General features: G+C 37.8%; 2 protein-coding genes and 1 pseudogene across 4 annotated transcripts in view; 2 read left to right on the plus strand and 1 right to left on the minus strand.

The window, feature by feature from the left end:
• The first annotated feature begins 17 nt into the window (after nt 1-17).
• LOC112561432 lies at nt 18-17068 on the plus strand (annotated as a pseudogene).
• On the minus strand, nt 12912-24551 carry LOC112561855 (phylloquinone omega-hydroxylase CYP4F2-like). Its single transcript, XM_025234657.1, has 5 exons — nt 24497-24551; nt 19866-19995; nt 19014-19209; nt 18813-18896; nt 12912-13392 (listed from the first exon to the last, which is right to left on the minus strand). Exons 2-4 carry the CDS (start codon nt 19958-19960, stop codon nt 18870-18872), a joined length of 318 nt encoding a protein of 105 aa, XP_025090442.1. The 5' UTR covers nt 19961-19995; nt 24497-24551; the 3' UTR covers nt 12912-13392; nt 18813-18869.
• Nucleotides 24452-27364, plus strand: part of LOC112561854 (phylloquinone omega-hydroxylase CYP4F2-like) — a 9509-nt gene continuing 6596 nt past the window's right edge. The window contains exons 1-2 of one of the 3 annotated variants that reach the window (XM_025234655.1): nt 24452-24571; nt 26959-27150. In XM_025234655.1, coding sequence (XP_025090440.1) covers nt 26986-27150 — 165 coding nt within the window. In that variant the 5' untranslated portion in view covers nt 24452-24571; nt 26959-26985. Of the gene's footprint in view, nt 24572-25962; nt 26239-26460; nt 26480-26958; nt 27151-27364 lie in introns of those variants that run through there. The other 2 variants (XM_025234653.1, XM_025234656.1) reach the window with 2 other exon arrangements.

The raw sequence follows: 27364 nt of genomic DNA on the forward strand, positions 1-27364 counted from the left end.
ACTTTCGGATTTTCTCAACGAGGACCTTTGTTATCTTGAAGTGTTGTAGGTGCAAATGTCCCAATTTAGTGCTCGATAACCAAGCATTCCTAATGCAGTACAGTAGTTCCAACGGCTAGCTACAAACATCCGTTCGCTGTTAGGACTCGCAAACCTTTCCCGCACGTACTGTAAACGGACCTTCGCACCGTGGACAATAAATACAGACCTGTCTTCTCTGGCAGTGTATTGTGGATCGTGCTGGCTGAGAAGGAGCAGACGTTGCTGTTGTACGGAAAAACCTGTAAGTATATTTAGCACAGGCATTGTAGTTGTGAATTATCAAAAAACTTACAAATATAAGAGCAGTGACTGTGTCTGATGGATGTTTAATTTTAATAAACGGTTTCATAGAGTGATTATTTGAAAACAAGAATCAGCTAAAGACGTTGTAAAAGCAGAATTTAAATTCTCGTCGACGCATCATTTCCTCATGAACCTTATATTAAGCATCGTCCTAGAGCTACAGTATCAAACGTATCCGACCCTTCTTATAACTGTCAGTTTTGGCCAGCAAAAAATGAATGTCTGATTTTGTGATGTCCAAATATTCTGTATCTCTCAACTTTTTTAATGCTAAAGACACACCTGAACGGTTTGCGTTTTTTTTGTTTTTTTTTTTTGGGTTTTTTTTTTTTTTGCAGATATCGGTAGATATAGGCGATATAAACCTAACATGAAATTTCACTAAAACCGATCTGTTGAATTAATTATCCGCTACAAAAGTACGCGCTTCGCACCAGTGATCAACGATCGAGCGCCGCTAACAGCTAGTGTACGTGACGCTGAGTACTACGTCACGTACATCATTCACAACATTGTCAACACCAGTCAGCTAGAGCGACAGATCCGGTTATTCGGACGTTGACAGTCTACATTTCTCTTGCTAAAGTACCAGTTGTTCAGAACCATGAGAAAAGCACTGTCAGGTCCGAATAATCCCAACTGTTGCTCATTCTCTCTCTGATTGCTGTTGACGGCTGGCAATGTGGTGAATGGTGTACCAACGTGACGTAGTACACTCAGCGTCACGTACACTTTTCGTTGATCGTTGGTGCGAAGCACGTACTTTTGTAGCGGATAATTAATTAACGAATCGGTTTTTGAGGCTGGAATTTACAAGTTTAGTTTATATTGCCTATATCTACCGATATCTGGAAAAAAACTCGTTCAAGTTGGTCTTTAATGTCAATTTTTTGTATTGAAGAGGATGAGGTTTAACATAACCATACTGAGGCCTGATCGATGAGTTTGAGTTTTCTCTCTGCTCGTTTTATATTGAATATCTACTTCCATAACCAGAAACCTTGCTAATTGTGTATACAAAGCACTTTATATCAGAAGAAAGTTACTTTGAAAACATATAAATGCCATGACATGTTATTTTTTTTTCAGTTGCTTCCTAGTGACGGATAAAAACCTAAGGTGTGATTGTCAGTCAAGAGCAGCTGGACTTATTTCTGCTTTTAAGCTGTCTGACAGGTAATGTGTTAACAATTGTGCATTAGCTTAGTTGATGCTCTAATGGATAATGATGATTGTTGTTTTTGTGGCATATCTTACAGGATTACATTAGTTTTAATTTATTCCTTGTTACTCCTCGGGGGAGCGGTCCGGTGGCGCAACGGTTAGCGCTGTTAGCACCTGTCACCAATACAGTGAAGGTTGGCTGCCCAGAGTTCATTTCTCGTCTCGGGCACGCTGTTCTTTCTCTGCACGTGACATCTGTTTACAGAGCTGGCTGCCTGCCGTAATATAGCCTCAGTTGCTGACACGGCGTAAAACACCAAATTCCCCCCCCCCCACTCCTCGAGGTGCATAGGTCTGCAACAATTACAGGATTATATCAGCAAGTTTTATTTTATATGCTCCTTAATGCTTTAATTTATTAGCATGATGAGGATGCTAGTAATGATAATGATTGTTTTTCATCATTTTTTTCCCTTAAAATGTCTTAGGCCTAGTCAATATATATCTCAAATTGAGTTCTACCTTTTCACCTTCCAATCTGCCTGCTAGACAGACTTCAAAGGTTCAGAATGATCCCCCTTCTATAGTCTTCTGCAAAAGGCAGACCATGCTACATTACTCCTCTGTAAGCCACATCAACTTGAACTTGCATCAATTACAATATTGCTACATTGTATGACTACTGATGTCTTCATGGCCTACCCTTAGCATATTAACTCCCTACCTCCCAAGTCAGCCTATTCAGCTTCCTTAAGCTGACCTCTCTGTGTCACAAATGGATGAGAGGAATTCATCAAAAGCTCCTTCTTTGGCTCTGCAGTTGAGAAAACTCGATCTATCCCCATCCCTTGGAACACTACCCTCACAAAAGATGGCCCTGACATTTGAGGGCTTGAACACCGTATATTAATACAACCCTATAAGCTGATAGCACTTCCTTTCTTTTTTGAGTTACAATGTAATATTAGCTTTATAAGAAGTTCATCAGGCTGATCTTCATGTATATATTGTTTGTTGTTCTAGAATGCCTTTTTTCTTTTTTTTTTTTTTGTTACATTTATTTGCTGATAATTTTGAAAATGTTTTGTGTGATTGATATATTTTCTGTTTCACCAGAAGACCACTGTCTTCACAGCAAACATGGTTGCCATAGCAGCATCGGCCCTGTCAGTGGCTGCTCTGGTATTTATAGTGTTCTGCATCATCAAGTTTCTGATGGCTGTTAAAGACTACAGCAGGACATGTTACCTCATCAGGCAGTTCCCCCATGAACCCTCTCATCCCATCTGGGGTCACTTGTTTGATGTGAGCATTATACGGTGCATTGATATTTACTTTGTTTCAGTAAAGATCTGCTTGTGTAGTTTTTAAATAAAGATTTGCTTACATATTTTACTTATGCTGAATTTCTCTTTTATGAACATATTCATGGATGCACATATACACAAACACACAGTGCTTTCAACAATGTCTCTAATAATTGTTTGTGGATACTTTTTTGTGAAATTAAAAAACCTTTTAGTACTAGCATTTTTTGTTTCCTTGTTATGTTTCAGCACCCTGGCCCAAATGAGAAAGGCCTGCAGTATCAACGGGAGATGACAGCAAAGTACCCTCGTGTTGGTTCAATGTGGTTAGGACCCTCTATACCTGTAATTTTGGTTTCTCATCCAGATACAGTGAAGCTAGTTCTTAAAACTTCAGGTAATTCTTTTAAAAGTTACATACATTCACAATATATAGGGAGGCTTGACAGTATGGTAACAGAGAGGCTGGAAATAGTTCTTGCCCTTAGAGTAAATCATTGGAGATAAGCTGGAAACCTAATGATCACATAGCAAATACTCTAGCTCTACCTTTTACATGCAGTGTCCTAGACATGGTTAGTCAATGTGTTTTCAAGTCCTTAATTTGGTGTTTTATTACTGTCATTTGTAGATGATTAGATTTATCTGTTATCAGGTCCTAATTTCAGTTTCCTAATTGTTTTCATTAGAACCTAAGGCACAACGAATCTATCATCTGCTGGAACCTTGGATTGGCGATGGTTTGCTGCTGAGCAAAGGGAGGAAATGGGGACGCAACCGACGCCTACTTACACCAGCTTTCCACTTCGATATCCTCAAGCCTTACCTTGGCATCAAAAACACGGCAGCTGATGTTTTGCTGGTGTGTTTAGTTGCCTGAATGTGTGTGTGTGTTTGTGTGTGTGTGTGCGCATGCACAGATGCATGTAAGTGAGGAAATTTAAATAGATGGAGATCAAATGTTTCAAAATTTAAAAAAGTGTTATTTGCTTTTTATTTTGAATTTGTTTTTGATCTGATATCTATTGTCCTTTTGATGCTACTGATATTGTCATTGTCTAATCCTGATGCATTCAGCTAGTCTGTTTATCTGTGTGCCTGTTAAGCTATTACTTATTCATCTTGCAGGCATAACATAGGAGTTCATGCAGAAAAGGATGAATACTTTGAGGTATTTTCAGTCATTAGCAAGTTTACCCTTGATGTCATTCTGAAGTGTGCATTTTCCTATGACACTGACTGTCAGAAAGTAGGGTAGGTATTGCATTAATTTTCTTTTTAAGGTAGTTTGTGCACAATTAATTGCCTTTTTTGAGCTTCATCATCAATAATGGTTTGATGCTTTATGCTGTGATGCTGCAAGTGCTATATAAAGGCAGCTCCACAACTTCTTCAACAAAAGATAATGGAGAGGATTCAGCCAGTGAGACTGTATCTTGTATCAAACAGGTTCTGAAGTAAAACCACATACTTCTCTCCTTGTCGTAAATCTTTCTCTTACTTTCTCTAACATTTAAATATTGAGAAGAGTAATTTTTGTAGTACCTTTCATTTTAAGTTCAAATGAAATGTGTTTTCACTTACATAAATTTCAGTTAACTGTCATGAAATTGTTCATAACCATAAAGCACTTACACAAATCCATATATTCTTTATCTCATTCAGGAAATTAGGTTGTGCCATTTGGCTGTGAATGGTCATGTACGAAAAGAATTTCTCATTGAAATTAATCTCTTTCAAGTTTGTTGACTTGCTCTGTGTTTCAGGAATCAGAATCCATATGTTCAAGCTGTTTATGCCCTCTCAGAAATGGCTGTCCAAAGATATTTGTGAGTGTTTTAAATTTACTGCCTGCAATTGTGCATTTGTTGAGATACAAAATAAGTCATTTTATTCAATTGAAACAAAAGAATGCATAGATTTTATCAGTATTTACATTTACAAACTACTCACTGGGTTTCACTTATGACCCCATCTTCTTTCAAAATCATTTTGCTGTGATTAGTTTTCTTAGTCATATAAATCTGTTTTCACAGATTGTTATGATAAATATTAAGTCGAATTGTGCGAGAAAACAATTATATGTACTGAATGAATATGAAATCATGTAAATAATATGTTGATTAGTTGAGTTAATTCCTTAGTGGAATATATTATTTCATCTTCAGATGACAGGAACCATCAGCATACATTGTAACCTGTAGGTTTCCCTCTTAGTGAAGGATAGGCATAGATAATCCAGTCAGTGATTACCGATTTTTTTCTTTTTTTTTTTTTAGTCAGCCTTGGTTTCACAGTGACTGGCTCTATTTTTTAACCCCTATGGGGCGCAAGTTTCGTGAAAACTGCCGTGTGGTGCATAATGTGGCTAATGATGTCATTAGCAAGCGCAAGATTACTCTGGTCAGTTGATAAGGTCTCAAATTCACTATTAATTTCTTTTTTTTTTTTTAATTGCAAGCTAACCTTTAAGCTTTTCAATGGCAACATATTACATAACCCATTTCACAGATGTTTTCAACTTAAAAATACTTTTATTCTGATTCTATTTTATCATTAAAGTTTATATTGTTCAACTAATTTCTGTATGGCTTTTTCTTTATCTATTATCAGTTTCTACCTTGAGAAATATATTTAACATTGAAATATATTGCTCTCACTTTTCTGATCTCAGTATTATCATGGCATTGTTTATTTTTTAAAGGCCAATACACCAGTAAGAAAACAAGAGGTCAAAAAGAATTGCCTTGATTTTCTGGACATTTTGCTGACAGCCAGAGATGAGAATGGAGAAGGTCTCACATTTGATGAGATAAGAGCAGAAGTAGACACATTCCTTTTTGAAGGTGAGGGTTCACTTTAGGGAAATTGTGGTCTATTTTGTGCAAGAGAACTGTAAAAAAATTGGATGTTCCAAGAGATGTTTTCAGTAGTAATTGTGCCATTGGTTTGCTTGGTTTATTTTTGCAATAAGCACCTACTTGACCAGTTGAAAACAGATACTATTGTCATGTTCATTAAAGAGCTAAGAAGTAGAAATGTTTGCTCCTTTAAAACTTGTTGAAAATGTCTGGTAAACGCGGCACTTAAGTTTGCTTTTATACATTTGAAATCATTTATGCATTGACAGTAAAGAAAATGAAAGAGAAAAAATAATGAGCAAAGAATGTGGATGCTTAAAAAAACATAAGCAAGTGTGGGAGCAGGCATTCACACATTCACTGTGCATGCTTACACATATAGACATATAGACACATCTCAAAGGATGCCTTAACTCAAAAGAATAAAATTGCCACAAACTCTTGTGAGCAGGGCATGATACGACAGCTAGCGCCATTTCATGGGCGATGTATTCTCTGGCTCAGCATGCTGATATACAGGCCACTTGTCAGGAAGAAATTGATGAGCTGTTCAAAGGCCGAGAAACAGATGATTTTCTGTGGTAAGGTTTGCTCTGCTTCTTATTACATGTTAAACATCCTGCCATAATAGCTGGGCTGCACCGGGTTGTCAGTTGGATGTTTAAGATTCTGTTAAACTTCTGGTTTCTTGTAATTTTAAGTAAATTTAGCTTAGTCTTTTTTGTTGCCAAATTTTTTTGTAGGAAGGACACACTTTATTCTTTTAGTACTTTTATTGTGGCTTGGGGTTGTAAACTGCATAGTGTAGTAGCAATCTTTTTTTTTTTTTTTAACTGTTAAATCATTAACTTTGTCAGTGTCATAAACTGTCCATGTCCATTAGCTAACATGCTCACCAGCCTATTTGCACATGCAAACAAGCACCACACGTGCAGAAATATGCAGGCATATGTATATATACACACATACATGTACACATCCTTCCCTCACAGATTTCATTAGGTTTCTCATTTAATTGCAGGGAAGACCTTTCTCATCTCCCATACCTCTCCATGTGCATCAAAGAGGCTCTTCGCCTTCACTCTCCTGTCCCAAGCATACAGAGAGAGCTTACTCAAGACACAGACATTGATGGTTACATTGCACCCAAGGGTGCTATAGTCAACATTGTCATTTACAACATCCACCACAATCCCACTGTCTGGCAGGACAGCTTGGTAAGGCACTGTCATTAATACCATTCTATTATCATCAGTCATTATCCTTCAAAATATCGAGGTTTGTTACCCTGCATGACCTTTAGAAAATCAGCGAAATAACCTTTTAACTAGCTGGGTGGAGCAAGAGCACATGAGTTTGTGCTTGTGCCTAAGGTTTTATATAGATGTATATGATTAGGAAGAGGTAGTGACGATATACAGACCTACCATGATGAGTGATTAAACACACTGAAAAATAATATAGTAAACCTGGTAAATGATTCAAACAGCAGATGTAGAAGTGATTTGGTGACTCCAAACTCAGTAAAATGGTATAACCTAGTTGCTATTATTAAAATTGCAGATGAGGCCATTATAATTTTAAGTTCAGCATTCTGTTAACTTTTTCCAACATTTATTTTTAAATTCGCTTTTTTACAGGAGTTCCGTCCAGAGAGATTCACTGAAGAGAATATAAAGTCCCGCAACCCTTATGCTTTCATACCATTCTCAGCTGGGCCAAGGTACATAACCCAATGAGCTGTTCATTTTGAATTTCTGTTAAGGTGTGATGATACTCTGTTGTATCCAATTAATAACTCATGACATGGGAATCTACAGAGTTAGCATTGATAGCACATAGACAACTACTATACAGTGATTATAAGTTTACAAATATTGGCAACACTAATTGGCCAGCTGTCTAGGATATACTAGTGTTTCAGTTACCTTACAAGAAAAAATGTTTCTGATTTCAGGAACTGCATTGGCCAAAATTTTGCTATGGATGAAATTAAGCTCGTTCTTGCAAAGACATTGCACAGGTGAAATTTTCCATCCATTTAAATTTAAAGATATGTAGCTTGACATTTTAATTTCAGTCATCTTTCCCATACCCATAAATTGAATTTTTTTTTCTCTCTGAAAGTATGAAAGAGGAAGAATAAAAGAGGTGTTGTCTGTATTACTCTGTCTTGACATATTTCTCATTTAATTCTTTCTCTAAATGAGAGAGAAGGCAGTAGAGAAAGTAGAAAAGAAAGAAGTGCTTGTAGTTGTCTGTATCACTCGTACCGACATATCTTGGTTTTATGCATTAGCATAAATGCATATTTATTTTAGTTTTGCACAGTCATGTTTGAGATTCTGATGCCATATTCCAATAATTATTTACCAGTATATTTTTCATGTCTCAGATTTACTCTAGTGGCTGATCCTGACCACAAAGTTGAGAAAAGTTGAGTCACTTGTTATGAAAGCCAAAACAGGCATTCAGCTGAAAGCCATCCCACGAAAACAAGCATGAGCCATGTAGGATGACAGCATCTGTATGCTCCCACAACTCTACATAGCCAACTATTTCCAGAGGAGAACCAAAGAGTGCTATGAGACTACATCAAACAGATTCTTTTTTGTAAATAATCAAAAGCTGAAACAAAAAATGCTTACTGAGTTGTTTAGTTGTGTAGATGTGTAACTTTATTTTTGTAAACGACATGGACAACAAGTGCTGGTGACAAGTATTTTAGCAGACAATCGAAGATAAATGTGATCATTTACTGAATCTGTTGCCCATGTGAAATGTGGAGTAATGACATGACTGCACAAAGTCTAACAGTTTCTTATAATTTTTCTGGCATATTAATACTTTCGTGATTAGTAATTTTGTCCCTGAAGAGTTAGGTTTCCTCAAATCAGTCTTAAGAATGAGAGGAACTTATATACACCATTCCTCCCATGTGAGGGGAGCGATGTTTAAAATTAAGCTAATTAATATGATAAATGCATAAGCTGGCATTTCTATTTGAAGGTTGTGGGTTCACTTTGGGGAAACTTGGGGTTTATTATAAACAAAAAGCACTGAATAAAACTGAATGTTCCCAAAGTTGCTTCTCTTGGTGACTGCATTATTGGTTTGCTTAAGTGATTTGGTATTAGGGTAGTCTGAAAATGTAAAAGCCAAGGTAAAATTAAGGTCTTGTCAAACAGGAATTTTTAAACCAGACACAAGAAAGCGAATATTTTGCCATTATCAAATTTTAGTGTTGCATGCATTTAAAAATTCTACTAAAAAAAGCAGTTTCTTTATCAACATATTGGTATATACTGGTTTTTAAAAAAGTTTCCAGATCATAAAACATGGAGTTTTGAGCGATATTTATTTATCTACATCCACTCCATATATGCTACAACAAAGGAAAAATAAAATCATTACAACAACAATCTCAAGATACTGTAGGTGCCCATATAATTTTCATCATCATATATGATCTACCAAAGACTGGTGTCAGATTGGAAACGTGGGAGCAATGTGAATCTGCAATGAGAGGCATGTTCAAAGAAAAACTGAAGATTGATGATAATATCATTTTTGACATACGGAACTCAAGAAACTAACTTTCTCATTGTGGTTCGCTTTACTTTCTTCAATGACAAAGAAACAGTTCTTAGAGCCAAGCGAAATTTGAAGAGCAAAAACATCTTTATTGCAGAGCGTTTACAAAAGTGAGTCCGGGACATACGAAAGAGGCTTTTCTCACTGTTCAAAGCGGCGAAAGAAGAAAACAAAAAGTGCAGGATGGTCTACGATCATTATAGACAGGTAAAGATACGATTTTACTACTCACACGGGCAGCCAAATATATCCAAACCAGGAAACCGTCCGTGGTATGCAGATTGTGTTTCGCACCCGAGGTGTCAACAAAAATATCACATGCGCCAGGGTAAACTGTGTACATCGGATTCGTTTTAGGTATAGTTTTGGACGTTTGGGTAAATCAAGGAGTGGAAGTATTTAGCAATATCATAAGAAGTTTTAAACAAAGGATTATTGACTCACTGGCAAGAATGGAATTATGTCACAAATAGAAGGTCCAGATTTAATCATTTAAGGAAGTGTTGCTTGTAGTTTTAATTGCATCAGTTAAAAGCAGAAGTACTGCTTCAAATTAAAGATTCAACAAACAGGTTTTGTTTTGCTGGTGGGTAAAATCATTATTGTCTGTTGAATTAATATGTAAAGCAATAACAATTGATTTTTTCCCCTTCAGGCATGGAAAGATGAGGATGAAAATATGCACGATTCAGTTTAACAAATGTTGATTTGGCGCTAGGGTGTTAGCGATAGGTGCCGGTCAGTCCGGTTACAATAGTCCAGGCTCTTTAGTTACAGCAAGCATTCCGCCACACCAATCACCATCTCATTGTAAAAGGAATGTAATTTATGTGTAAAACATTAAGCACTACTCTTGTCACATCTCCTCTTTTATACAGCATGACAACCCCCTTGTAAGCATTTGTAACATTTGCTGTTTCTTCATCGTTTCTGTCTTCATTGTCTTTTATACTTTATTCTCAATGTTGTCCACCTTTCTGTTCCTTCATGTGCTACAAATTAACCTAGTTTTTGTATCAAGCGCTGAGTGCATGCTCTTATGTGACCCTCACTCTGTGCAATATAAATCGCACATTTTTGTTGTAGTATTATGAAATAGCCGGAGTTTGTCTCTTCATGAACCATGATTTCAACAGGTATGCAAGCATATCAATCTCTCAGTTTCAAAGTCAGCCATTAGTAACCGTTAGTGATTAATTATCCTCCATGCACCATCCAATACCACATTGTTTCCGCTGCCATCGGTAACCATCTACTTTGAGGTCACATGCATGTCTTGACACCTTGACTCCTCACTTGTGGTTTCACTGATATTCTAAGTAGGACACCAAAGGTTTCTTGTCTTCCTCTAGTTGTTCTGATTTCTTTCTTGGGTGTTGCCATCTCTATACTAAAGTCAGATTGCATTCACCAAATGCTTTTCTTTTGATTCTTGGAATGGAAAGAAGTACAGAGTTGCCTTCTTGGGGTGTACTGAGTACGTAGGTAAAAAAACTAAGAAGGAACAGAGTGCATACAGAATCCAAAGCAGAATGTATCCAGTTTATATTCTATACGAGCCTGTGAAGGAAGCCAATAAACAATATAGGAGAAGAAGTTTTCCACCTCGTTGTCTTGCTTTGAGTACAAGTTACACTGTATAGTTTAGAAGCTTTTAGAGATTGTTGATGATGTACAGAGGACAACCCGAAAAGAAAGAATGACGGAAGTCAAGTTTTGATGAAACAAAGGCACAGATGAGGGTGTGGGGAGTTTGAGTGAAAAGATACATACGTATGAAACTGATATCGTGCAGCTCAAAACATGAAGCTTTGTCATCAAAGTTTCTAGCTGAAGATGTAGATGAAACATCTGTCTAGCATGTCTCTCTGTCCTGGGAGCTGTCGACCCCTACCTTCTACAAACAAAGACATAACTTAGTACACAAGGGACAGTCCTGGGAACTGTTCGACCCTACCCTCTACAAACAAAGACATAACTTAGTACACTGGAGTGCTACGCAGAAAGAAGATAATACTCACTCAGATTTTGAGGAAATAGTATCCAGCACTGAGCTTTATCCAATCATTGCATAACATTTTGTAGCCCATTAGACCTTTCAATTAGTCATCCGTAATTCTGTCATTAAATTTAGTTCAGAGTTGAACGTCCATCATGATATTAATCATGCAGTGTTGCATATTTTATTTTTTTGTTAGGGCTCAGGGTACGCATCTACATTTATCAACTTAAATAATACATAATTTATTGGTTTTTAAAATCAGAATTTCAAAAGAGTAATGATGCCTAAAGGGGAAAATGTTCATATAAATTTGTGAAGCATTTTGAAAGCAGAGCTTTTCAGTTCTTGGTTATTTGTGCTGCTATAGTTCTATGCTACTTTTGTCGAAGATAGAAGTAGTAGTTAGAACTTTAGAAAGTATGATAGATTTGTAGGTGTAAATCTTATGGGGTTTTTTCTTTCCCAGAAAGGAGTGGAGAACCGAATTTTATACAATCATTTATCACTTGCCAATTTGTAAATAGAGCATTGTATGTGTATAAATTTCTTAATTTTTTAATGTATGTTTTTTCATTTCATTATGTTTATCTCTAGTCAGGTAGTATTTATTAATAACTTTTAAGTCAATCTTTAAAATATGTATTATTTTATGTCTTCAGCTGATCACACTCATTTTCTTGACGACAAACACGGTGGCCATTATGTCAGCAACTCTTTTAGTAGCCATAGCGACTGTAGGTGTGTTCTATATGATAAAGTTCCTCTTGGCAGTGAAGAAATACAGAAGATTCTGCGACCTTGTCAAGAAGTTCCCCCAGGATCCTTCTCATCCTTTCTGGGGTCACTTGTTTCAGGTAAGCTGCAAAAACTATACAGCTATGCACACACCATGTCACCATTACTTACACTTACACCTTCTTTCTTATTACTATACCTTTCTGTCAACAAATGCATTCACTTTCAGGAACTTGCACACACACATACATATTGATAAGATGTCATATTTCAAGATCCCTCAAACGTTTAAGTTTCTATTTAGAATAATCTACATGGAATATTTCTTCAGAACACATTTAGCTTGACAACACCGATTTGAAACATTTTCATTTGGACAAATTGTATAAGACTGACAGATTGGGTTTGAAGCTCTCTAATCACGACTACATTATGTGAAATACTTGTTTACTATAATAAACATTAAACCTTAATAATTACGGATGTGCATCAATGATTATATTTATTAATATTACATTAATATATATGTACACCAAGCAAGGCAGACATGCTTTGCTAAGATTTGCTAAGTATTATTGGTGGCTCATCGAGTTAGGTCAGTCCCTGTGTTTTGGCTCAAGCAGCTTCTAAGAAAGTGTTTTCATTAAATTGGTCAAAAACCGATTTTCTTTTCGTGATTTTGAGTTCATTGCATCAATTATAGTGATTCAAATTTAGTGTTTAGAGTGCAGCATGCAAATGTAGTCCCGTAAGTCTTCAAACATTTTGTACATGGTTGGCAGGCAAGACTGGGAGATTATGCAAGAAGGGATGAATACTTTGAGGTCTACTCAACTATCAAAAAATTTTCTTTTGATGTCATCCTCAAATGTGCATTTTCATACGATGCAGACTGCCAAAGGGAAGGGTGAGTCATTATTATATATTTTCAGTTCTTCACTTCTTCCAAAAAAGTAAAACAGAGAAAAGAGGAGTTAAAAAGGATATATATATATACATAAAATCTGCAGGATGAATTAATTAAGGTAGTTCTCAAAAGTTATCACCAACAACTCAACTCACTTAAGTTATCAACAAACAGGGTCCAGAACCTTTACAGCTAGAAATCACGAGTAATCCTAATAAGAACAAATAGTTGAAGGAACTAAATTGGTCTTAATTTTTTTATGACCGGCAATATATATTAACTTAGTAATATTACACAATATTCGCATTGAAGCACCAGCTATGAAAGTGGAATAATACTAAGAAATAATACTAAGAAATAAGAATCTTTACTTATAGCAGTCATTATCAGAGACTGGCCAAGTTTCTCTGTACAGGTCGAGAGTACATCACTGGATAACACAGCACATAGATGAAGTTAGGCAATCAGCTTGTTAGTCTGAAAATGGACATGATGCCCCTTTTATCTCCACGAAAAGCAAAAAAATAAACAAATAAAAAATCTCTGACTTTCAAGGCCCATAACATTTTAATTTGTAAATAATCTTTTTCCTTACAACACGATTCTGTCTGTTGCAGTGACCCCCACTACTATGTTCAGGCTGTGCAATCACTCTCAGAAATGGTCTCCATAAGAGTTTTGTAAGTGTCTTTTGTCATGTACATGTCTTTTTTAAAATCTACAGCACTGTTTTCAATCATCATATCTATGTTTTTAAATATCGCATGGAGACCTCGATTCAAAAAAAAAAACCAAATACACAAATATTTGTTGGAGTAAAGTTCTTTTTTTGGAAGGAAGCAATAAATGAATTTTATTTTCATACTGCTGATTTACTTCTGTAATAAGTCATCTTAAAAAACTTGATGTAGATCACTAACTATATATTTTCTTTTTTTTTGTTGTAATTATTCAGGAAGCCCTGGCTTCAGTCTGATTTCATTTATTCTTTGACTGCTGCGGGACGCAAGTTCTTTAAGACCTGTCGTCTGGTGCACAAAGTGGCAGATGATGTTATCAGGAAACGCAAACAACTCCTGGTCAGTTGATGGACTTTAAACATTTCCATTTTGTAATACCATTTAATTAAGAAGGCTTTACAGATGGTGTGCTCAACTGTGGAGTAGAAATATATGAGATCTGCTTAAAGTTTGAACTCCAGTGTCGACTTGAAGACACATGAAGAGCCTGATGGACCACAAGCTGCAAATCTTCTTTCTTTCTTTTTTATTACAATACAATCAGACTCAAGTGTACTATTTTAAATAAAAATTAAACCCTTTCACTTTCTCTCCCTCTCTCTCTCTCTCACACTCGTGCGTACTTACACACACAAACATACAAACCTACACCGCCACTTTCGTCCCCAGCCCTAAACCCTGCGGTAACAGCGATGCGGTTTGTTTGCGAATTTTTCAGATTAAGATTAATTTTGGATGAGCTCCATGTTAAAGTGTTAACTGTTCAGGTTGTTACTGTGTCAACTGTTCATATTTTAAAATCCAAGTATCAGTTGCTGAAGCACACACCCTCATCGTGCGGAACGCGAGACGAATTTAAATGCCTACGATGCAATGTTGTGTATATTTGTAACTTATAAACCAGTTTGGCTTATTTGTGAAAAAAGTAGAGATTTAATAAAAATTTAGTGGGTGTGGTTTATATACAGGTGTGCTGAATAGGCCGAAGTTTACAGTTTTTTTATCACCAACTAATATCCTACACAGTATACGTCCATGGTTTTATGCTCTGATCAAGCAAAGATAAATAATGATAAAATTGACAATTAGATCAACATATGGCAAATTAGCTTGCGAGAGTTGAAATAAATTGAATAGTTTTCTTTTTCTGGATGGGTGATAGCAAACAGTGATTCCCTCTTTTACTAAAACCTCTTGCAACATATGACACTGTTCCATGAGGCATATATGTTTTTGTACATGTTTTTAGTATTCCTAGCATTTGGTAACAAACTGTTTAACCATCATGCCATTTTTCTTTAAAGACTGATTTATCTGAAAAAGACCATACGACCAAGAAGAAAAAATGTCCTGGATTTTCTGGACATTCTGCTGACAGCCAAAGATGAGAATGGAGAGGGTCTCACGTCTGAGGAAATAAGAGATGAGGTGGACACATTCCTTGCAGCAGGTCAGAGGTCACCTTATGGGCGCATGACTGTACGGCAAGAGGTGTGTCTGTAAGAGATAGAGACAGAAAGAAAGAGAGGTGAGGGATGAAAGGAACATTATATCCATATTTATGGGTAGTACAATTTTTGAAGTAGGAAACCTATAAATAGTAAAGCTAATTCTTGTTGACAGGGGAAGGTACAACAGCTAGCACCATATCTTGGACAATGTATTCTTTGGCTCAGCATCCCGATATACAGGCTACTTGTCAAGAAGAGATTGATGAGCTGTTCAAAGGCCGAGAAACAGATGAAGTTCTCTGGTAAGATCCATAAGTTTGACGACGACGACTATAATGATTTACCATCAAAGGCAGATTCAAACGCTTTACAAAAAGAAAAACAGCAACAACAACAATAAGAAAGGGAACTGATCTCCAAGCAAAGAACTCATTGATTGCCCTTCTAGTGCATCTACCGATTCCACTACGGCATGAGTCACTTCGACCATAGCCCTAACTCGACTGGACTACACCAATTAACATCCATGCAATAATTCGGCCACGAAATAAGTGAACTTTTATGTAGTCTCCTTTATAGTAGCTGGCTGACCTGCGTACGACCATCTTGGCATATGCTGCCCCCTTTCCCCACACACACCGCTATACACACCTCTCACGGTGTTGTACATTAATTCCTGTACTCGCAGGGAGGATCTGTCTCGTCTACCGTACCTCTCCATGTGCATCAAAGAGGGTCTCCGCCTGCACTCCCCCATCCCGTTCATTTACCGACAACTCAGTCAAGACCTAGAACTTGATGGCTTCATTGCCCCAAAGGGTGTCATTGTCTGCATCGCTCTTTACAACATCCATCACAACCCCAAGGTGTGGGAGGACAGCTTGGTAAGATGTTAGCCCTTGCTATATCATTTAGTGCTCTTTCTTAAGTTGGTAAGTCCAGCAAAGATTATACAAAGACTGATATGTAACGAATAATTCCCTAGTTTTTTTTTTTTGTTTGTTTTGTTTACAGGAGTTTCGCCCTGAACGATTCACTGAAGAAAACATGAAGTCCCGCAGCCCGTATGCTTTCATTCCTTTCTCAGCTGGAAAAAGGTCAATCACAGAACACTCTGTCTGTCTATCAACATTAACATTGCTTAAAAAACAGCAAATCACATTAGCTGTGCTTTCTCTTTTATCATAATATTGTGTTCTAACTCTAGGAACTGCATTGGCCAAAACTTTGCTATGGATCAGATGAAACTTGCCCTTGCAAGGATTTTGCACAGGTATCGTCTGCTTACTATTTTAATTTCATTTTATAAGGAGAATTTTGGCTTTGGTCATTATTTGTTTATCCACTTCTCTTTTTAGTATTTTTCTCTTTGTGCCTGTGTGGGCATGTGCATGCGTGTGTGCGTGGTTTTTGTGCACTGACTTCCATCAAAGTAAATATAAGTATTAGAATATTTGCTTCCATTAGATTGTCCTGTTCATCAGTTAGAATTTGGTCCACCCAAGTTCCCCTTGTTCTGTCCCGTTTTCTCAGATCTGTCACGGTTTTTTTCAATATCTCAGATTTACCCTGGTCCTTGATCCTGACCACAAGGTTGAAAAGGTTGAACATATTACGATGAGTACCAAAACCGGCATTAAGATGAAAGCCATCCCTCGGAAACCAGTATAAAGTGTTAAAACCCGATTAGGTTGTTTGGTGCAGGGATGTATACATGCAATCTCATATATTATGGTTGTTTTCTTTTGTTAGTAAAAAGAGACAGTTATGGAATTTGTTTTTTTCTTTCTTCATTTGCCAGACGGGAAAGTGGTCCGCACCTTCTGTACCGATAACGATGCTTAAACCTTTTTAGCTTAACTTTTGCACAAAACGATTTTTTTCAGAACTTTGCCTAATGTTTTTGTTGTTGTTTTCAATTATCACAAATAAGCATAAAAATAAAATCGTGTTATATTTCTACTAGCCAAACTTTGTCTCTGTATTTCAAACTGGTTTTTTTTTTTAAAGAACTGTTTGTCTGTGTCTTTATATACCATGATATTTTCCTAGACGGCCCAGTTCTAACCTGTAGTGGGCGAACTTTCTAGAGTCCATACATTTTCACATCATGCAAGAAAAAAAAAAAGAAAAAAAAAAAAAAAAGCCTTCTTCAGGCACCCATGTAGTGATACATAAACCTCTTTGAAGTTTGTTCATCAAAGTCAAACTACGCATCCATATAGAAACAAATGAAAAATAATATCTAGCAGAACAGTTTTACTAGAGTTTAAGGACAATGAATCTCCTAAGACTGCAAAAATAGGATACAAGGTATGATGTAAACTAGTTCAACCAGACAAAGAAAGTGTTACAACTGCAGCTGCTTAATTGGGCATAAGTAAAAGGAGAGCTGCGTGTTGGCGCTGTAAAGGACCAAACGATACAAGCTCGATCATGTAAGATCCACGAGTTTTTGTGCATAAGCTGAAAAATCTGGACATATATGGTGTACGTCGTTCCAAACGACCGACAAACAATCCAGATATTGGCGACAGGGGCACTATCATAAAGTAACGCACTAAGAACCCCCAGAGAACATTACTGGCAAAAGAAGGAAACGGCGTCCCACAAGAACAAAGAAAGTGTGTCAAAAGAACCCATATGGAAAAAGAGATATCACCAGCCCAGCAGTTCACCCAAGAAACAGACAGATGTGTGACAAACCATGAGACACATACAGAAGATTAAAAAACCCAAGAAGGATGAAGACCCATTAACTACAGAAAAATACATGACATTAATTGTGAAAACTCAAGTCTTTAGAGAAGTTGGGGTTATGTGGGAGAAGGAAGGAGGGAAAACCATGACAGTGCTGCAACCAAGCTTTTTACTGCTCTGCCTCACGGGAAGTCAGGTGCAAAAATACTAGTTGCTTGCTTTGGCGGGAGTGCTTCCACCCAGAGGTGATTTTGATTATGTAGAAGGGGAGTTGGAGCCATAAGAAGCTTGTTTTTATTGTTAAAAGAATCATTAATTTAAATTTCAATCAATTATTTTTTTTTAAGGAGCATGGTCTTAGCGCCTCAGAACAAGAACATGGGCAGCATATGAGGGACAGAATAACACGTCATGAACTAAGAAAGAATGAACAACAGTACTAATGATGAATGAAAACAAGTACAGAAAACGCAAAGGGAAACCAAATAACAAGAACTGAGAGTGTCATGATAAAGACGAGCAGGGAAGGGTGTGACAAAAGACTAGCATTATGGGAAAGATTGTTAGGAGTAATATTCACGGAAGAGGTGCATTTTCAGTGCACACTTAAAGGATTCAATAGTGAGATGTTGTCTTATTACAAAAAAGAGCTGACCTGACCACTTTGCCTCAACTTGTGCCAAGCAAGGAAAGTCCAAAACAAAATAATTAGTTTTTTAATTGACAAAAGAAAACTATGGTGCATAATTGTAAATGTATGCATGTGTTTTGAATATATAAATATAAAACTGATTTTCATAAAAGAACCAATCATTGTTTCATTTAAGAGATGCTTAAATAAGCAAGATGTGTTTGAATTAGAATAACTCTCTAAATGTGAAATAATGAATGATCCTTAGCTGCTTTTGTTGCAGTGTTTATGGCAAAGTGATGTTTCCAAATTATCCATGTCACAGAACATTGTAATGTTATGGATAAATTAACCAAACAGTGATGTATGACTGACCTTGGCCCAGCTGAAAAAGGAATAAAAGCATAAGGACTGTGGGCATTGATATTCTCTTCAGTGAATCTCTCTGGGCGAAAATTCCTGCAAAAAACAAAACAAATTATGAATAATGACTATAAGGTTTGCATCTGCATTTACTTAATCACTGTTTCTGCTAATCCCACGATAAGCATAAGATGAAGACTAACAACACCTTACCAAACTGTCCTCCCAGACTGTGGGGTTGTGATGGATGTTGTAAAGGAAGATGTTGACAAGCATTCCCTTTGGAGCAAGAAAGCCATCAAGATCTGTGTCTTGAGTAAGCTGTCGCTGAATGAAGGGGACAGGGGAGTGAAGGCGGAGAGCCTCTTTGATGCACATGGAGAGGTATGGGAGATGAGACAAATCTTCCCTGTGATCAAAGTTAGAAATGTAAAATACCTTGCAAAGTGTGTGTTTGTGTCTTTGTATTTTCATCTTCAACATTTTGCACTCTATACAAGTATTAACTAGTAGTAATCATCTCCTCAAAACCTTTGTTAAGAGCTTCCCATCCATTTCCCATCAAGCTTTGCTCCTTTAATTGCTGTTTATGTTAAGAAAAATAAAAAAAAAAATATTAATTAATAGTCAATATATAGAGAATGTTGGTTTCATCCAATTTATTTTTCTTTCTTTCAATCATCTAATGTGTAGACTTCCAGAAAAAGAATAGCTGATGATCTTCACCTCCTCCTACCTTCCACTCCTTGTGTGCGCCAGCTGATTATATCAGAAATGGTTTCTTTATTATTGTTTATCAAACTCAGTGAGCTACCCAAGTAAAAGGTGTGAAGTCTAATGTTCTATGACATTTCATATTTCATGATGAGTCTCTATGGTCATTTATGCACTGAATATCTTTATCCCTAATACTAAGGAAAATGGGGTACATCACAGGGCATTAAGATGTTAAATGAAGCCAACCTAGCATATTTACGGAACACGCATATGAATTTTTCACAAGATCCATGATATTTAACATGGAAATAAAGGGTGTTAATGATATAATGATATAGAGAATCTTACCAGAGAATATCATCTGTTTCTCGAAATCTGAGCAGCTCATCAATCTCTTCATGACAAGTAGCCTGTATATCAGGATGTTGAGCCAAAGAATACATTTTCCATGAAATTGCACTAGCCGTTGTATCATGGCCTGCCCACGAGAGTTTTTTGAAACTTTAAGAGGTATGTCCTGAGGTTCCTACAACTAATATCAATCCCCTTTCAAAAAGAAAAAGGTGTGCTCCTTCCTTTCACATACATGAATATGTTTGCATGCAAAGGCGGCGTTAGGAATACGCAGGGCCTGGGGCTGACCATCTGGGCAGGGCCGGGGTAATGGATATATCCCTATTGATATGATGCCGGAAGCACTGATTTATATACAGCTAGATAGGCAAATTTGACCTAGAAGAAGTCTGATTTTAAAGAGCCCCTCTCAGCATTTTTCCATTTAACACACAATATATTTTAAGTTGACAAACTCAAAGATGACCTCAAGGGTAAAGTGCGGGGCCCCTTCGAGAGCGGGGCCTGGGGCAGCCGCCCCATTTGCCACCCTCAAATGCCGCCGCTGTTTGCATGCATACATGTATATGTGCACACACACATACACTCATACAGATTGATACATAACAAAGCAAAATCACCAGTATAACAATGGAAGCACAGAATTTAACACTATTACTGATCCTTCAATTGATATCACAGAATAACAAACATGTAAAGTGAACAAGATAAAAATCATCTGTAACATACTAACATACGAGTAGGTCTTGCAGTTTTAGACTGGAAGGAACATGTCTATATAGACAATACATTTATCGGTGTGGAGCTGTACCGTGGTAACAGCAATTCAGTTTTGAAAGTACAAACATTGATGGTAAATTATTATCTCATTAATCAATTTGTTATTTAAATTATATTATTAATTTCCAAATCTTCATCAGAACTACTGTCTGTTTCAATTAACATATTTTCCTCATGTTCGGAATCAAATTTGTATTGCTCAACGACACATCTCCAGATATCCTCTACTAAATTATAAGTTTTCTTTTTTAAAGTGCGTTGTCTTAGCTGTCTCCGGTTGTGCTGTACACTTGCTTTGTTGTAATTTGAAGTAGTCTCTATCAACATGTTCATTCCAGTCTAAAACAGCGAGACCCATGCGCATGTCATAGTGCATCGGGCTTTTTATATGAACACGCTTAGGCAGATACATCAGACATATATTATTAAAACTTTCAACATAAAATGTGTCCCTAGACAGCACATAGTCCTCAGGATGTTTATACAAAACATGGCCGTGTAGAAAGTCGCTCAGCAGCTTGACAGCAGCAGCATCAGTCAGCACTATTAGAGATGGTATATAGAGCGATTGCCTGCAAGGTGAGGCTTGGTTACACTGGTCATCGATGTTTTGGAAATGTGTAATACATCCATCCAACAAGTGCCTAAGTCTCACAGGGTCGCCATCGCAATGATCTATACACCAGTACACATGATCTCTGACCTGCTGTCTTGTCGCTGAGCTGAGGATGCCACGTCTTGCCGATGTTGACTTTACTACCTTGCGCCAGTTTTTTCATCCCAGCTTTGATACTCTTAGCGACGTGCCACCTCTCGTTGATGTTTCTAACACCTTTATTTTTTACTAACTTATTTATTGTCAAGTTACGATCGTGAACGTGTTCTTGAATTCTAACACCTGACTCATTCATACTTGCATACATCCTCTCACATCCCACTGCCTCGTGCCGCTGGGTGCACACGTCGTCCTCTTTGGTGATGTGCTGGAGGTTTACAACCTTGTGAGTCGACAGTCCTAAAGTAACATGATCAGTGTGATACGAATTTTTCCGGCAAGCGTGCCTTGCATCTGTCATCACACTGATCCCGTCGTCCACAGGAGACTGTTCTGCTGCAACGGACTGGCGCTTCAAGACGTCAACGACTGCAGAAAACCGTGGAAGCCGTTTTCTCAAAAATGCATCATTCACATGTCCCAAATTGGCAAAATTAGAAAATTTTTTATATTGAATGGGGATGGTCCCCGACGTAATGTACGTACGCAAGGTACATTCTTTCGTTAGCAAAATAACTGTCACCTAGTGGGGACGACGAGCTCCAGATGATAGTATGTCTGTTGGCACAGCCCAAAGTGATGGTCAGCACATGCCCATCCATTGTTGAATTATTCACTTCTAGCGAAGACGGGCACGATACTGAATGTGCATGAACTTGATCAATAATATCCTTCACCTTGTCGTGCTCACCAACAAACAAACATGGAATTGCTGATGATGTTTGTTCTTGCATGGGTACATTACCACTATCTTGACTGCAGGGAAACTCAGGACTTTCACCGCTCAAGAAATTATCCAGTAGAGAGGACACAAAAGCAGACCGGGACTTACATCCCGATTTTTTTAGCCCAGTTCAAACTTATCATTAAATATTTTTGTTGCTTCTTCGTCATCAAAAAACAAGCGTATATCTTTTGTTACAACATTATACTCGTAGGTTTTAACAGTGCCGTCCGCTAAAGTTCTCTTACTGCGTTTCTTTAGTGGCGTTGGGTTTTTCTCCATTGTAAACACTGTTTGGTAAATCCAAGATCCTGTAAAATATGTTAAAATAGTCCTTGAACTAACAGTTATTTTTACCAGTGGGCCTGATGTTTTTTCACGTAAAAATCAGCGCCGACTCACACGGAGAAAAGTCAGTCTTCTGAGTGGATTTTGATCACTTTCTTGGTTTGCGTCCCTATTCCCCCAAGTTTTCTGTCTGAGGCGTAATGGTTGACCACGAGGTAGCGAAGTTTTGAGCTGCGAACTCACTTCCCAAGAGTTGATTGCAAAAAGCCTCGAGTTTGCCTTCAAACTCAAAATCGAAACATCTGGCACGTGGCATTCATGCATTCGATTGGTCAGACATACCACGTGTCCTACCATTACAACCAATCACACACTACAGTTAGTGTATGACGTAGGTCCCATCAGCCTCTGCATGTTACGTAATTCAATTGCGTAATTGTCTTAGTTACTCATTTCTAGTTCACGTTGCGTAACATTGTCCTTTCTCTTACGTAATCAAAGTACGTAAGTTTCGCTCTATACATCTCACCCTGCCTTACGTCACCGTCATGACGTGAACGGCCACGTGACTATCTGACTCTTCCAGGCTCTTATTTTGTCTGCGTCGTGCTAGTTTGAGTACAATTTTTTTTTTATTTCATTTTTCGGTTTTGTCGACTCAGGAAGACACAAGCACCGATGACCTCCACCCAGCACAATGGTCGGGTTAGATAAGAAGAGAAGAGACCGTGGGGGCACTATGTTGCAGTCGTGAATTGTTGGCCATTTGTAAAAGTTTGAACATTGCACTCAAACAAAGGTGTACTTTAGGTCAGTTATCAGGAGGAATGAACTGAAAGTATTAAATATTATTATCCCCTCTTATGAGAAAAGAAAGATGTAAGGAAAGACAGATAGAAGCCGTTTCGCCTCACTTTTATCAGACCTTACAGCAAGTACTAGTCGTTTTATTGCTAAATATAGTTTGCAACTGAAACTCGTTTAATTTATTTGTACAGTTTCAAACACCTTCGATCCCCCTTCATCTCATGATTTACGTAACATTCAGAATCCACTGAATGTCACTGAGCTGAGGGCGCCACGTCTTGCAGAGGTTCGCTTTTCTACCTTGCGCCAGTTGTTTTTTTTTTTATCCCAACTTTTATACTTTTAGCAACGTGCCACCTCTCGTTGATGTTTCTTACAACTCTAGTTCTCACTAACTTATTAATTGCCAGGTTACGGTCGAGAACTTCCTCTTGAATGATGGCGTCTGAGGCATTCATACTTTCATACATCCTCTCGCACCCACCACCAGGTGCTCCTGGGTGCACATGTCATCCTCCGTTAGGACAACCAAAGATGATCAACACATGTCCACCCATTTTTGAAATCTTCACTTTGAGCCAAGAGGTGCACGAGACTGAATGTGTATGCACGTGACCTACAATGTTATTCACCTTGTCGTACTCACCAACAGACAAACATGGACCGTGGGGCCGCTGTTGTAGATGGTGAATGGGCTCTGTGTTTCAAGTGTGAATTGTTGCCCATTTGTAAAGGTAGGAACATTGCACTCAAAACAGATGTATTTTATGTCAGTCACCAGGGGAAAATATTGAATATTATCATCCCTTATGAGTGAAGAAAGATATAGAGAGATATAAACAGATAGACGAAAGCATTCAAAATAAAGTTTTAAAATGCGGTTGTCTTTGTGTTTGTGTCATTTCCGCTGTTCATCTCTTTCTCCCTTATTTTTATTTCATGGAGAATACATTCAATTGTCGGTCCTAACCCTGACAGTATGTTCAGTTGCAAACCGTTTCACTCCAGCTTTCTAACCGCCAACACCAGTGCTCGGCTGAGAAAGACGTTTTATGGCTCGGTTTATCGCTTGCGATCTCCACCCTGCCTCGGGGCCAGGGTAGCAATTAGGGAAACTGACCGCTGGTACACCCCGTGTACTCCTACCTTCCCTCGCACGGGCGAAACCATTTGAAAACACGCCCACTTCGACTACGGCCTTTTACCGCACTGTAAACGGACCTTCGCACCGTGGACAACATAAATACAGACCTGTCTTCTCTGGCAGTGTATTGGGGATCGTGCTGGCTGAGAAGGAGCAGACGTTGCTGTTGTACGGAAAAACCTGTAAGTATATTTAGCACAGGCATTGTAGTTGTGAGTTATCAAAAACTTACAAATATAAGAGCAGTGACTGTGTCTGATGGATGCTTAATAAAATAAAACAAAAAAAAAAACGGTTTCATAGAGTGATTATTTGAAAACAAGGATCAGCTTAAGACGTTGTAAAAGCAGAATTTAAATTCTCGTCGACGCATCATTGCCTCGCGAACCTTATATTAAGTCTATCGTCCTAGAGCTAATTAAAGTATCAAACATATCTGACCCTTCTTATAACTGTCAGTTTTGGCCAGCTAAAAAATGAATGTCTGATTTTGTGATGTCCAAATATACTGTATCTCTTAACTTTTTGTATGCTAAAGACCAACCTGAACGGTTTGCGTTTTTTGCAGATATCGGTAGATATAGGCGATATAAACCTAACCTGTAAATTTCAGCCTCTAAAACCGATCTGTTGATTAATTATCCGCTACAAAAGTACAGTGGAACCTCGGTTAATGAACTTAATCCGTTCTGGAAAGCTGTTCGTTATCCGAAATGTTCGTTATCCGAAACAATTTTTTCCATAAGAAATAAAGGAAATAGATTTAATTGGTTCCCAGCCCCTGTTGACTCGCTAATATTTGAAAGCTTTAGGTTATATAGGTAATTTTTTTTAATGAGAACAGTTATAATGCAATATAAATGGAGTTCAATAAACATAAAAACATTAACGAAAGCATTTAAACATCAGAAAACTTGCCGTTTTGACGGCGTGGGTGGATGGAGGTGTGGGGAGGAAGGGTGGAATTACTGCTTTGATTCCCCCTCCATGAGCACACGTGACAGTATAAAACCGGGGATGACTTCCCTTTTCTGTAACTTTGAGGCTAAAGGACAAAACTTGTGCAGTGTCTGTTCCTTCTTCCTTTTTTGTAAAACTCTTCGGTAATACGACATCACATTACGACAGACGCATGCCACCTTCATACTTTGAAATCATTTCCTTTTTCAATTCATTTGTTGGCCGCTTCCTTGTCATTACCTCACTACTATTAATTGCTCTTAATCTTCTTTGGAGCCATGATTGAGGATTATCTTATTAAAATAAAGCACAACAATCACTAAATAAGAAGGATGCGCATAGAAAAGGAACGACTGATCGTAATTACTGTGTCTCGAGCGCGAATGATGACATATGCTTGTCGGTCACGTGTGGTTCACGTGGCTGTTCGTTATCCGAAATTTTGTTCGCTATCCGAGACAAACTTTTAACGAAATTTTTGTTCGTTATCCGAAATATTCGCTATCCGAGGCGTTCGCTAACCGAGGTTCCACTGTACGCGCTTCGCACCAGTGATCAACGATCGAGCGCCGCTAACAGCTAACGTACGTCACGCTGAGTGTACTACGTCACGTACATCATTCACAGCAATGCCTGCAGTCAAGTAATAAAGTCAGAGCGACAGATCCCGTTATTCGGACGTTGACAGTACTCTACATTTCTCTTGCTAAAGTACCAGTTGTTCAGAACCATGAGAAAAGCAGACTGTCAGGTCCGAATAATCCCAACTGTTGCTCATTCTCTCTCTGCTGTTGACGGCTGGCAATGTGGTGAATGGTGTACCAACATGACGTAGTACGCTCAGCGTCACGTACACTAGCTGTTAGCGGCGCTCGATCGTTGATCGCTGGTGCGAAGCACGTATACTTTTGTAGCGGATAATTAATTAACGCATCTGTTTTGGAGGCTGCAATTTACAAGTTTAGTTTATATTGCCTATATCTACTGATATCTGGAAAAAACTCGTTCAAGTTGGTCTTTAATGTCCATTTTTGTATTGAAGAGGATGAGGTTTTACGATAACCATACTCAGGACTGATCGATGAGTTTGAGTTTTCTCTCTGCTATTTTGATATTGAATATCTACTTCTGTAAGCCACATCAACTTAAGCTTGCATCAATTACAATATTGCTACATTGTATGACTACTGATGTCTTCATGGCCTACCCTTAGCATATTAACTCCCTACCTCCCAAGTCAGTCTATTCAGCTTCCTTAAGCTGACCTCTCTGTGTCACAAATGGATGAGAGGAATTCAGCAAAAGCTTCTTCTTTGGCTCTGCAGTTGAGAAAACTCTATCCCCTTCTCTTGGAACACTACCCTCACAAAAGATGGCCCTGACATTTGAGGGCTTGAACACAGTATATTAATACAACCCTATAAGCTGATAGCACTTCCTTTCTTTTTTGAGTTACAATGTTATATTAGCTGTATAAAAGTTCATCATGCTGCTCTTTATGCATATATTGTTTGTTGTTCTAAAATGCCTTTTTTCCTTTTTTGTCACATTTATATGCTGATAATTTTCAAAATGTTTTGTGTGATTGATATATTTTCTGTTTTACCAGATCAACACCACTGTCTTCACAGCAAACATGGTTGCCATAGCAGCGTCGGCCCTGTCAGTGGCTGCTCTGGTATTTATAGTGTTCTGGATCATCAAGTTTCTGATGGCTGTTAAAGACTACAGCAGGACATGTTACCTCATCAGGCAGTTCCCCCATGAACCCTCTCATCCCATCTGGGGTCACTTGTTTGTTGTGAGCATTATATGGTGCATTGATATTTGCTTTGTTTCAGTAAAGATCTGCTTGCGTAGTTTTTAAATAAAGATTTGCTTACATATTTTACTGATGCTGAATTTCTCTCTTTTGAACATATTCATGGATGCATGTATACACAAACACACTGTGTTTCCAACAATGCCTCTAATAACTGTTTGTGGATACTTTATTGTGAAATTAAAAAAAACCT

This window comes from Pomacea canaliculata, linkage group LG4 (genome assembly GCF_003073045.1).
Source record: "Pomacea canaliculata isolate SZHN2017 linkage group LG4, ASM307304v1, whole genome shotgun sequence".
In the NCBI taxonomy this organism is placed as follows: Eukaryota; Metazoa; Mollusca; class Gastropoda; order Architaenioglossa; family Ampullariidae; genus Pomacea; species Pomacea canaliculata.